The 13,100-nt window shown below is 56.5% G+C and overlaps 1 protein-coding gene across 9 annotated transcripts in view; it reads right to left on the reverse strand.

Annotated features, from left to right (window-relative positions):
* PAPLN (papilin, proteoglycan like sulfated glycoprotein) overlaps window positions 1–13,100 on the reverse strand; it is a 43,230-nt gene that overhangs the window by 3,870 nt on the left and 26,260 nt on the right. For 6 of the 9 annotated variants that reach the window (XM_037832335.1, XM_037832333.1, XM_037832334.1 and 3 more), the window contains 12 exons: window positions 11,850–11,921; window positions 11,461–11,680; window positions 10,440–10,560; window positions 10,019–10,142; window positions 8,570–9,032; window positions 7,667–7,804; window positions 7,411–7,535; window positions 7,070–7,223; window positions 6,388–6,525; window positions 5,614–5,741; window positions 5,389–5,497; window positions 2,874–3,040 (listed from right to left, as the gene is read on the reverse strand). In XM_037832335.1, the coding sequence (XP_037688263.1) occupies window positions 2,874–3,040; window positions 5,389–5,497; window positions 5,614–5,741; window positions 6,388–6,525; window positions 7,070–7,223; window positions 7,411–7,535; window positions 7,667–7,804; window positions 8,570–9,032; window positions 10,019–10,142; window positions 10,440–10,560; window positions 11,461–11,680; window positions 11,850–11,921 (1,959 nt within the window). Of the gene's footprint in view, window positions 1–2,873; window positions 3,041–5,388; window positions 5,498–5,613; window positions 5,911–6,387; window positions 6,526–7,069; window positions 7,224–7,410; window positions 7,536–7,666; window positions 7,805–8,569; window positions 9,033–10,018; window positions 10,143–10,439; window positions 10,561–11,460; window positions 11,681–11,849; window positions 11,922–13,100 lie in introns of those variants that run through there. The other 3 variants (XM_037832337.1, XM_037832339.1, XM_037832338.1) reach the window with 3 other exon arrangements.

Raw genomic sequence — 13,100 nt, forward strand, 5'->3', positions numbered from 1 at the left:
ATGGCTAAAATTCGAGCACTTCACTATGTACTTTTTTGCCCACAACATGAGTCTGGACCATAGTGGGTGACCTTCTATGTTTTATCCCTGTGCCCCACCCCAGTCTTTTAGGAAGAAAGGTTGAGAAGTTTCAGAGTACAACTATGTTCCTTACCCCAGAGCATAATTAGCCCGAGGTCCCTTACCCTGCCACTAACACTGTAATTCCAATATGCCACCAAACCACGAATAGGGCAAAGTGAAGCAGCCTCAAGCTGAAAAAGCATAAAAAAGGCATAACAGAGGAGAGCACATATCTGGGCCTAATCAATAGAATGGGTGGATTCTTTTGCCCAATGCACTCAAATGACTAACTCCTGAGACAACCAGGGTTTCAAAGAGAGATTGCTAGGCACAAAGCAGGAGAACAGATGGCCTATCAGTCCAAACTCTGTCTCCCCAAACTGCAATAATTCTGGTAGTTTTATAGTATCAAAAGATGGGCAGGTTTTAGGATAATGAGCACAGTTGTCCCAGATGATGTAATTAGAAGTGATCTAATGATTGAGCATGCACAGACTGATTACATGCTTAGTCACAGAACGTATGTAAGAAAATGGCGGGCCTTAATATGATGATGGGTGTGATTTTTAGTATTATAATGAGGTATAAGTGACTTACTTGTAGATTAAAGTTTAAGCTACGGCACATGTCAGGCAGGCCCATTTTGGTTAGATCCAGCTTCAGTTATCAAGATAACTTTGGACTTCGGGTGGGTTGGTTCTGGGCTGACCCAAGACCCTTCATTAATAAACATTAGGGGCTGTCTTTAGTGATCATAGGTTTTGAAGTTGAAACACTGGATAAATGGGTACAAGTGAAGGTCAGTCACAAGGTTTTTACAATTACAAGGGCATAAGATAAAGGCTACAAAATCATTATCAGAGATCAAGGTGGCTGGATTACAGTTCAAGTTTCAGGTATTTCTGTCTGTCTAATACACCAGAAATAAAAAGGAATATCTATATAATCACTCAGTACTCATAATCAGTCCTTAAATCCTAACTTCTCAGTTACAGAATGAACATAGTTAAAGAGAGGAAGGGGATGACAGCATGTAGCTCAGGAAATTTCTAAAATTTCTAAAACTGGCACTGCTCATCCAGCAGAGGACAGCAAGGTGGCCTGACTGGGTCCATGAGTGTCCTGTCCAGGTGGCAGGTGAAGCTGCCATCAGACCAGTTTAACTTGGCCACACACATCATCAGGCTCCCCAGCAGACTCCATCATCAAGCAAGTTTCTGATTCTAATGTTTCCCGTGTAGATGTGTATAAGCTAATCACAAACATGACTATCTAGGTCCTCTTAACAGGTCTTTCTCACAGTAAATCTGCATTCCGGTTTAGTCTCAAGTCTTGCGAGTTTGGTTAGTATGTAGACAAGATCAAATTTCTGGGCATGATGGAGACAAAAATGTAGCCCCTGCCATATGGTGCTTTTGCCAAGGTAGTGGCATCATTCATTCATTCATCCATTCACTCAGACACAAGTCTCTGAGCACCTGCTGAGTGCCAAGGACTGGGCTGGGCTCAGGGAATGAGTCCCAGTCACTTCCCAAAGCAGCTCCCAAACTGGAAGCCTGGACACCAGCGCCACTCACTAAGCGACAGTTCAGCCACCTTGGGCACTGGCATTCCCCCCGCAGCCTGGCAGAGAGGGGCGGCCAGGCCTGAAGTGCTCCTGCTGCAGAGCTGCAGTCATGACAGGTGTGGCCGTCCAGGCAGACCCACCCAGGAAGGGTCCCGGCGCCTCCCAGCCTGCCATGCTCTCCCCCGAGGTCTGCACCAGGTCCCGTGAGAAGCAGCCGCTCATCCTGGGCACTGCCCTGGTCTTCATTCAGTAAACTAGGGCTGACACGTGGGGAAGGTGAACTCCCTCTCCCCCTTTTCCTCTGGCTTATTTGAACACAGAACTCTTAGGAGTTAAATCTCAGTCTCTATTGCATCACTTCTAAGATGTAGTTATTTTCACATTTTAACATCTCTAATTGAACCGCATCATAACTGATGGTGTCAGCGCTGTGTCATTTAATTGGCAGCATTTTTTCTTAGTGGTACAAAAATTATGCATCTTACAGTATGGCATTTAGATTTGTTGAAATATGATAATAGAACAATGACAAAAAAAGCAGGAGCTAGAGAATATAAGGCTATAATATACTGAATAATGCAAGTAAAATTCCATTTACTTACAGGTGTCATAGTTCAGTGAAAAAAAAAAAACATTAAATATGGGAAGTCAAAAGACCTGGGGTCCAGTCTCAATTTGGGCACTAATTTGCTGTGTGACTTGTGGAAACATACTTAAGCACTCTGGATATCTGTCTCATTCGTAAAAAAAAAGATGATAATCCCTGCCCTTTCCCTCTCTGGGTTGTACCATCAAATAGCCACAGAGGTACTTTTCAATCATAGCACTATTTGCCACACTGGTTGGGAAGGACAGATTTTAATGGTCTGCCTTAAGTATTACAAGGAAATTCCAGTCAATCATATTTCTCAAAATAAAATCAGTAAATCTAAATGATGGTACTTAGCATCTGTTAAGCACCCAGCAGGCGCCCAGCATAGGCATCATTTCCTTTATCCTCATTACCACCCTATAAGGTGTGGGGGAGGCCTGCTGCACCAATGAGCAAAGTGGGCGCAGGGAAGTTTAGCCCTGGCCTCAAGTCACGCTATTAGTAACTGGCAGAATGAGCTAGAATTTGAACTAGAGCCCCTGGGACAGCAGAGCCTGCACTCCTCCACAACATACAGGCACCCTGGAGAAGGAGCAATTGCCCTGGGGAATTGCACCCCACCCTGCCAGCCCACTGGGTAGCCCCTCTTACCCGGCGGGGCCACCTTCACCTCGGTGCTGCGGCTGACCGCCTGGCTCCCGTGGTAGGCACTGCACGTGTAGGAGCCCTCGTCCCTGGCCCGCAGGTTGTGGATCAGCAGCGTGCCATCCGGGGACTGGTGCACACGCTGGCCGTCGGCCCGCACTGGCAGCCCGTTCCTGGGGGGAAGGGGACACTGGAAAAGCTGTCCAGAGCCTTGGGCCAGGAGACGGAGGGGTGATCAGAGGCCATTCCAGAGCCATGACTTCCTCCCCTTGAGGGCAAATAGACTCTCAAGGAAGAGATGGGATGAGCATACAAAAAAGAAACAAGAATATTAACAAAGCAAAATCACACACAAATGAGGACACTGGTCCAAGTTACGGTAAATTTGCTTCTTATCCACAAGGGGATCCCACTCTCACTTTTCATTAACAAAGTCTTCTAAGCAGCTGTTAGGTACCAGGCCCGATGCTGGATGCGCAGGCGTAAGCCCTCCCTGCCTTCAGGGCCCTGGGGTGGGGGTGCAGGTGCTCAGAGGAGCCCTCCCTGAGGAAGACCCAACTGGGAGTGAGGCAGCAGCTGCCTGACGGGAGCCAGAACTCGGGGCCTCAAGGAGCTTGAAGGAAGGCCACGGCTGGAACCAGGGGAATGAGCAGGGGAAGAAGTGTACATGGTGAAGCAAGAGAGAGAAGCCAGGCAGCAGGGTCTTGGGCTCTGAGTGTGGACGGGTCCTGAGGGTAGCAGAGGGGGTTACGCTGAGCAGGGACTGCCATGAGGAGACTGGCACGCAGAAAGCCTCGCTGACTGCAGTGTGGACTGGGGGGCAAGCCTGGAAGCAGAGGCCAAGGAGGTGGCTGCTGCGGTACAGCACCAGGAAGATGACACTGGCAGCAAAGTAAGGGGACTCAGATAAAGGTTGGATGTGGGAGGTAGGGGAGCAGAGAAAATCAAGGATGACAAAGAGGTCTGTAGCTTGCGTTACTGGGTAATGGTGGTGCCTCTCCAACATGGGAAATCCAAGGCAGATATAAGGGGTGACATTATGTTGCACCATTTTGAATTTGGGGTGTCTGTGAGAATCCAGAAGGTGTTGGATTTGATTTCTGGAGCTTGAGAGAGTCTAGACCCCAGACAGTGGATCGTCATTGGGTGGTCCTGAAACACTGCAAATCTACAGGTTGCCCAAGGTGGAGTTATAAAGTGAGACAAACCAAGGGCCATGGACAGGACACTGAGGTCCACAACATCTAAAGGACAGGTATGAGAAGACAAGCCAGCCAAGAAAATGGAGAAGCAGCAGCTAAAAAAAGCAGGTGTCCCAGGAGCCCGGGAAGGAGAATTTCAAAGGGAGCAAGTGGGCACTGGAAGGCAGGACTGAGACATGCCCAGGGGGTTAATATAAGGGCAGGGTCTGCAGGAGCATACAGGGTTGAAGGAGGGTATTTTTTGTTGTTGTTGTTTTGTTTTAAAGCCAGAGGGTCCTGAGCTTATTTGCTGCTGGGAAGATCCAGGAGAGGCCAAGTCAAAGCTACAGGCCAGATGGGCTCATGGGAGCCAGGTCCTGATTGGAGAGGGCTGCACTAGGGCACTAGCTGAAACCTTTGGAGACTCCCCACTGCCTTCCAACAAAGCCCATGCTCTCGCCTGGCATCAAGGCCACACAGAGGCCGTGGCCTCTCCAACCCCATCACCTTTTCCTGCAGCTGCAGCCTGCTCCCCTCCTGGCACGATCTCTCAAACATCTGCCTTTGGCATTTGCTGCTCCCTCCACCAAGAACATCCTCCCTCCTACTCCTCAGCCTTCAATGAGCCCAGCCCCAGTCACCTCCCTTCCTTGGCTCCCTGAGACCAGCGGCAGCCTCACCACTCCTCCGAGCACGGACAGCACCAAAAGCAGACCTCATCTGGCCCTCCTGAGACCTTGGGCCATCTCCTGCCTGGGTGTGCCTTGGGACTCAGATAACACCCCCAGGATCCCCAGGGAGTGCCCTGGGGGCTTAGAGCACCCCAGAAGCCTCAGAGTCTAATCTAGGCCTGATATACTGCAGGAAGGGAGAAGACAAAGAGTGTTTACTGAGTGAATGAATGAACAAATAAAAGACCAACCCATCTGGGGTAAAAGACCACTAAAGTCCCCCCAACTGAGTGTTGCCCAGTAGTTACAACCCAGGGGCTATTTTGCCCCCAAGGGGACCCTGGCAACATCTGGAGATATTTCTGGTTGTCAGAACTTGGAGGGGAGCACTGCTGGCACTTAGTGGGGAGAGGCCCTGGATGCTGCTAACCATCCCACAATGCACTGGACAGCCCCCCACAATAAACAATCATCAGGTCCAAAATGTCAATTGTGCCGAGGTTGGGAAACCCTAGTGTAGCCCAACCAGCAGAGAACAGATGGTCCTCCCAGGCTTCAGAGGTCCTGTAAGAGCAGCAGCCCCTCCCCTGCACCAGGCTGCAGGCAGGAGGGGACAAATGGACAGCGGGGCAGTGGCAACAGGACATCCCTGCCTGGCATCGAGCTCACCTGGACCATCTGATGTTCACGCTTTCTCCTGCCACCACACACAGCAGCCTGGCCGTGTCACCCTCCGGCACCATCACGGTAGGGGGCAGCCCGGTGATTGTCAGCTCCCCTGGGCATGAGGAGGATGCACTGTCAGCAGCTTTCCCCGTCCTGCCCCAGCCCAGGCCTCCAGCTGAAGGGCCACTGGCCCCACCCGCCCTCCTCCGCTCAGGGCTGCCGCTTTACCCAGAACTCTGAGCTGGACCCATCGCTGGTCTCGGTCCTGCCCATTCAAAGTGACACAGGCGTAGAAGCCACCGTCTTCCACAGCCACGCGGCTGATGACCAGAGAGCCATCGGGCTGCAGCTGGTGTCTAGGGACCAAGCACCATCAGCTGGCTCCTGTCCGAGGGGGCGAGGGCAGCGGCAGGGAGGGGAGGGCAGGGTCTTCCTCTCCCTGGTGAGAGGTGAAGCAGCTCCCGCCATTCAGGGGCCCTGCCTCCTTAGGCCATTACATCTTCCAGCTGCAGGCACTTTAATTTACTGATAACAAAATAATTCTAGCTTGGGGTCTAGCTTTCACTATGCTCACTTAGCAGCCTCAAATCCTGCTTCTATCGCTTAGCGGCTGTGGGGTGGGAAGCCTACTTCCTCGTGTAAAATGCAGCACAAATAGCACCTACCTCAAGGTGGCTGTTTTGCAGACTGAGCTGGAGAACATCCCTCACACTCAGTGCTCCGCTCAATAAATGTTAGCCATTGTGATCGCAGCCAGAAATGCATGCTCCTCCCTCCCCATCACCCCTGCTGGCGGGGCTGCTACTCCTAGCCACCAGCCACGCCCTGGGCAGGCCCAAGACCCCACAGGCGGTCGGCCCGGGCAGCTCCCTCTCTTACTCGGCCCCTGGTCCTGCTTGGGACTGTCCAGCGGTGACAGCCTGGCAGACCCCCATGTCCTCCCACCCAAGGGCCTTCACAGGACAGGGTGGGGCTAGGCAGCCTGCAGGAGAAACACCTAACCTGGGAGAAGAGAGGGGCTGTCCGTCTTTCTGCCACTCGGTGGCTGGGGGCGGGAAGCCGTCCACCCAGCAGCTCAGCCGGACCCACTGGCCTGCACTGGCGTCCACCACCCCAGGCTGGCTCCGGTCCAGATGCAGCCTGCCAGACAAGCAGCCCACAGCCGTGAGGGGCCCTGGCCGCCACCTCCCCCGACTCCCTTCCAGAGTCATCTTCTGAAAAGCACGCCTCGTTCTAGTTAAGACACCAGCAGTGACTCCCAGGAGTGAAGTCTAAGAGCCCCTACCTGGCTTTCTCACCTCCTCTCACTTCGCCGGCCGGACACAAGCACCCAGTGCCTCGTCCGGCCACTTCCCACCCTTGACTCGGGCACCCCCCGCAGCCCTCCGTGTCCCCTCTGGAAACAGTGCCAACCTGCAAGGCCAGCGCCAGGCCCCCCAGCTCCCAGGGCCCCTCCTCCCCTCGGGTCCTGAGTCCCGGGTCGCGGAAAGCACCATCCCAGCTGCCAGGCCCGAGGCCGGGGAGCCCTGTCTTGTCCTCTGGTCCCCTCCTCACAGAGCACAGGGCAGGGCCAGGCTCGTCACACACATGCTGGCCTATGACGCACCCACCCACCGAGCCCCCCACCGACCCTGGCCCTTGGGAGGGGGAGGCTGAGGGCAGGACGGCACCGCTGGGCTATTACCTGGTCCCAGGCTGTGGGTGTGAGGAGGATACGGACCCCAGACCCCCAGCAGCAACCCCCAGGCTGAAGTCCACAGGCCTGTGGCCCGGGGCCAGGTCCCTGGTACGAGCGAAGTGCCTTGGCTCCACCTCGGACAGCGTGGCCACGTCACCCCCTGTCATGAGGCCGGAGAAGCAAGGGGTGAGCTGCGGGGAGCAGGGGTGGGGGCACATGTGGACGCAAGGGGGCCACCAGGGGCCAGGCCTGCACCCCAGCCTGAATGCAGCCCTGGGCTCCTCTGTGAGGGGCAGCCCTGGCCCGTACCTCCCACCCTGTCTGTCCCCTCTGGGGCCCAGGAGAACCTGTGATGCGAAGCTGGACCATCTGGGAGTCGCGGCCTGGCCCAGGGCTGCCACAGCTGTAGGTGCCAGCATCCTCTGCCCGCAGTGGGCTGATGACCAGGGAGCCGTCGGGCTGCAGCCTGTGCCTGGATGGGGGGCAGGAGCTGAGCCCCGGTCCTCCCTCGGGCCCCAGGACACCCCCTAGAGGAGACCCCACCCCACAGCGCACTCCTGAGCCCTCCAGCCCTCCCGTCCTGGGGAGGACTGTCACAGGTACCTGTCGGAGGAGACGGGCCGGCCATCTTTCTGCCACCCAGCAGGGGCATCTGGGGAGGCGTCATCTGGGCAGAAGAGCCGCACGGGCTGCCCCAGGGCAGCCTGCACCAGGGAGGGCTCTGGGCCTGCGAAGCTAATCCTGGAAAGGGGGGGAGGGGGATCTGCCTCCTGGCCTGAGAGCCAAAGCCACTTGTCCCACCACCAATGGCTCATGACGATCCTGTCATGGGCACTCACGGGAGCCAGAGCAATCCCAGACGGGTCAAGCCCCAGAAGCTGGTGGACTCAGGGGTCTGCCCCCCAAACTCTCACCCAACCCCCAAGCACCGCAACCCCAACCCAGCCCATTAGCCCCATTCTTGCAACAGCAATGGGGAGAGGCAAAGCCCGGCTACCTGAGGAGGATTAAACTACGTGCTCGACCCCTCAAATTTTTGTCTTTTAATTCTGTTTTTAATCTTCCCAAATCCCACATCCATATAACACAGCCCCAAGAGTAATAACTAATGGAACTCACACACAAAACCTAAGAGATATGCAAGGCAGGAAATAACATCGTCCCTTTATAGGTTAACAAATGGATGCCCAGAGAAGTTGGGTGCCTTGTCAACAGTCAGGAAGCCTGCGAGCCTTTCCAGCTATAGGCCCCAGGGCGTCCTGGCAAGACCTGAGGGGGGACCCAGGCACCACCATCTATGGCTGCCTGACCTCGGACAAGCCTCCGTCCGGAAGCCTCAGCTTCCCCGACTGTTGGATGAAGGTGGCTGTGCCCACCAGGCCCGGCTGCAGGAAGGAGGAGAGGTTAGGGACGGGAGGTAGGGCCTGCCAACCTCAGGGTCTTCTCTCGAACTGGCCCAGCCCAGTCTGAGCCCCCTGACCTGTCCCCGGGGGAGGTGGGTCTCACCTGTAGTGGGAGCTGTGGGAGGGTGGCACCGGCCGCCCCACATCTCCACCCACCGCTGGGGCACTGGGCCCGTGCCGTTCTCCCAAGGCCTGGGGGTGGTGGGCCTCTCTCAGCCCAGGCTCCGGGTCTCGCCACCAGAGGCCACCGGAAGGCAGAGGCCTCCTCTGGCCCGTGGCCCCTGCCAGGTGCCAGCTGGTCTCCTGCTGGCTCCTGGAGACACTGCTGCCACCTTCTCTGTGGGTGCTCTGGCCGGAGGCTCCAGGCTCAGGGTGGTGGGGTCCCCCCTGGGGCTCCCCGCAGCTGCTCATGCACTCCTCCTCCGAGGCAAAGTTATTGGCGTTGCCATGGCAGCCACCGTACCAGAAGCGGTTACACCGGCCCACAGAGGAGACGAAGTACCAGCGGGCAGCCCAGTCCGCACAGGAGCCGTGGGCACTGGGCAGCAGGCACTGCACAGGGTAGGCTGGGGAGCAGGGGTGACACATCGGTCACCACGGGGCCAGCAGGAAAGCTGCACCTGCTGCCAGCAGAGACTTGCCGGGGAGCCCACGCACTCCTCCAAGGCTCAGAAGAGGGCTGCTCAGAGGGCAGAGCCTGCACCCCTGACCAGGCCCTGGGCCACTAGAATCCACCCACTGCCCAGACCTGCTCTGGTCTGGGGCCACGGCAGCCTCAGGAGCCACCCCCGTCCACCTCACCCACAGAACTGCTCCCTCGTGCCCCTTCCCTTCTCCTGACGTGGACCCCCGGGCCTGGAGGGCACACATGGAGCCAGCCTTGGCCTTGCCCCAGAAGTGCTCAGCTCTCGGTAAGAACCCAGCCCCTGGAGTTCTGGGGACGCATGAAGGTGCCCAGCAAGAGGCCTGCCTCTGCGCCCACCCCCATCCCCGTTCTAACAGCCTCCCCACAGCACAACAGCACAGCCTGCGAGACCACTCTGCGTTCAGACGTGACCGGGCCCGATGCCCGGCCTCCTGCAGGACCCAACCAGCAGCTCCAGCCTGGCTTCCTGCACCCCACCCTGGCCTCCGGCAGCTGCACTCATGCATCCAGGCTCCAGTCCCCCCAATCCCCCCTCCAGGACTCAGCTGCCACAGCCCACCCAACATCCCAGGCAGGGTAGGGGCCCTTCCCCATTCTGGCACTACCACCCTGCACTGGCTCTCTCTGTGGAAGGGCTGGGCTCCAGGGCAGGACAGGCCTTCCTGCTCCTTGGGACCCCAACCCATAACCCTTCTCGACTCCCACGGCAGCCACCAGGCCTCGAGGACCAACTGTTAGATGCAGAACCGTCAGACACTGTTCTCTGGCCTGGCGCCTAGTATGTGCTCCAGTAACTACTTGTGGGAGACGTGATGGCATAGCTGAGGCAGGAGGAGGTCTTTGGTTCTGGGAGGGGCTTGGGGGACCCAATGGGACCAGGAAGGATGAACAGGGGCGTTCACTCACGATAGCTGGGCTGCCCCACACAGCCTTCCCCAAGAGGGCCGGCCGCAGAGGCCACGTTGTCATAGCAGCAGCCGAACTGGGAGCCCCGGCACTCACTGGGCTGGTGCTGCTGGGCCTGGGGGGCCTGGGGAGGAAGCCTGGGATTCAGAAGTTGGGTCTGGGCTCTTGGCAGGCACGCAGGGCAGGATGAGGGATAGGGGTGGTGGTGGAGGGAAAAGGGACAGAACTGGGAGCCCACGGTGCAGGCTCAGAGACCCTGGAGATCCGAGACCTGGAGAATACTGGCTGAGCCTCCCTGTGCCCTCCAGAGGCTGGCAGGTTTGTGGGGACCTCCCTTCTCCAAGGCCAAAGACCCCGAGTCTCAGTGGCACTGTGCAGGCTGCAGCTGGACTCCTGCAGCTCGCATGAACCGGACACTCACCGTGGGAGCCACAGCTGTCGTCCCCAGCCTGCTCTCAGTGTTGTCGCCACCATACGACTTCGCGCAGCCAGCCTGATGGGGCCCCTCGGCCACAGACACCCCGTCAGAGCAGCACCCATACCTAGGCAGACAGCACGCTGAGCCCCACCATCGCTGCCCAGCCCCGATCCCCACCCTTCCAGGACCCTTGTGCCAGAGCCTCCAGCACCCCAGGACCCAGGCTCAGAGGCTCCCTGGGGATCTGGGTGGGAAGAGGGGGCTGGTGTATCCCGGCCAGGCCAGGCCTACCAAGTGTGTGCCCGTCTCCACCCACGTCCCCCACAATCAACAGAGCCTGCACCCCCCCCAAATCGACGGATCCTCCACTCACACATCCCACCACCAAACCAAAGAGAGTGAAACTCTGCTGAGCCTGCCCCAATATCAGGTTCCGGGGGGCATTTTTACAAAAAGGCAGAAGGGAGAAGGGAAGGGGAAGGGGGTTTGAAGGAACCCCTCCATTTGTTTCCCCTCCACCAACCAGGTGTAGGGAAGGAAGGTGAAAGGACTGTCTCAGGCTGCTCTGGTGTGCCAGGCACCGTGACATTTACTCCATCTCAGCTGGCAGGTGGCTGAGCTGGGAGTTGCCCCCAGGCTGCTGCCCCCGGCTGGCCTGAGCAGCGAGGCCCCTAGAGGGAGGGGGCAGCCTCAGGAAGGGAGTGGGGAGTGGCTGGCCCCTCAGCAAGGCTGGATCGGGGGTATAGGTTGGGGGTTGGCCTTGCTCCAGACTTCCTCAGGCTAGAATGACCCCAGTGCCTCCTCTAAGCTGCTCCTGCTGATCCCTCAGCCTACAGCACCACAGGCGGGGTTTTCACCCCCACCCGGCACCTTGGGGAGCTCCGAGAGAGCGGGCAGAGGGCCCAGGATTGCACCATTAGGGCGGTGCAGACACAGAAACCCCACGTCCTACTCCCGGCAGCCCCTCTCCCCTCCACCACACCCCTGGCCTGGAGACGGAGAGCAGCCTGTCCCCCGCACCCACCTGCTCTGCTGGCACGAGCCCCCCGGGCAGCCCTGCCACTGGGGCCCGAGAGACACCGTGTGGCCATCGGGGCAGCACCCGTGGGGGCTGTGTCTGCAGTCCCGGGCCCCCGAGTGAGCCTGCTGCAGGGATGGCGCTGCTAAGTGCGGGTCCTGGGCTCCTCTGGGGTTTCCCTGGGCTGAGGGGCGCTCCTGGGGAGCCCACCACGGGTCTCTAGCATCTAGAAAGAAGAGGAACCACCTGGCTCCTGAGCCCTCCATCTGTCTCCATTTTGGGCCCCTCTCTCTTCATCCCCCCAGACCACTCTCCCCCGACTCATCGTTGGGCCCCAACCCTGGACCTCCATCCCCGGGCATCAGCCACTCAGATGCGCAGACAAGGCTTCTTACCTGAGGCAGGGGACTCCCGAGGACTTAGAGACGTCCAGGGGTTCCTGGGGCTCTCCTGCATCCCGGGGACATCTGCAGGGAGCCAGTGGGGGGGCGGCAGTGTGGGGTGCCGAGGCGGGGGGGGGGGGAGGCGTGGGCCCAAGCACGGCCAGCCCGGGCCAGCAGTGCCCCCCACCCCGCTTCCCTCCCCGGCAGCCACTCCAGGCAGGGTCTGGACACCCAGCACCACAGAAGTGAGAGTGAGCAGGACGTGACTTCATAAAAACACCTTTCTCATGTTTTAAGTCTTTGGTCACATAGAAATGCTGATGTTACGTGTTCAGCAAAACGAAGAGCCAGATATAAAACTACATAATTTTTAATGGATTCATGGATGCAAAGATGGAGAAGAGAACAAATATGGTCACTGCAGAATGTAGGGAGGGTGAGTGGCTGCTCACTATACAATGTCTTCAACTTTTCTCCATGTCTAAATGTTTTTATCATCTTGTGGCAGTTTGGTAAATTTACCAAAAATCATTGAATTGTATACTTAAAATGGATGAATTCTATGGTATGCAAATTACATCTCAATAAAGTTGTTGAAATTGTTGGAGGAAAAATGCAAAAGGCTGAGCCGAGAAATTAAGACAACAGTAAAAAAACTTTTTAATGACACAGGACACTAGTAGGAAACACCCCAAAATATCCATAGTGACATGTGAGTGCCTCCTATGGTTTATTTTCCCTTCCTTCCATTTGCCTGTTTTTCACATTTCCCACAATAAGTATTTTGCTACAGGATGGAAAAAAATAATAACAAATAAGTGAAAATTCCATTCCCACACGGTCTACATATGACTTGATCCCCAGGGAATATTACACAAAATAATTCGAGGTTAGAAAACTGTAGCAGATAGGAAGTTGAGTCCTAGTTTTAATTTTATTTCCTATCACACTCAGGCAGAAACCTTGGATGAGGCTGATTCAGATTCTTCCCCCAGGTCCTATCACCTCCAAAGGACAAGCCACCCACATCTCCGTATTCACAGACCCCAGACTGGGAATTTCCGTCTGACCCTCTGTCACCTCAGATTTTTTTCTTTTTTTAATTTTTAACTGTGGAAGCACAAATACAATGTAACATTGTGAACATAATTAACACCGCGGAATTGTATACTTGTAAGTGAACTGAATGGGCCATGTTATGCTGTCATCTCAACTATAAAGGCAGTTTTCGGCCAAGCTCTGCCTGCCCTGTGGCTTTCCCTT

Source organism: Choloepus didactylus, chromosome 4 (genome assembly GCF_015220235.1).
Source record: "Choloepus didactylus isolate mChoDid1 chromosome 4, mChoDid1.pri, whole genome shotgun sequence".
Lineage (NCBI taxonomy): Eukaryota > Metazoa > Chordata > Mammalia > Pilosa > Megalonychidae > Choloepus > Choloepus didactylus.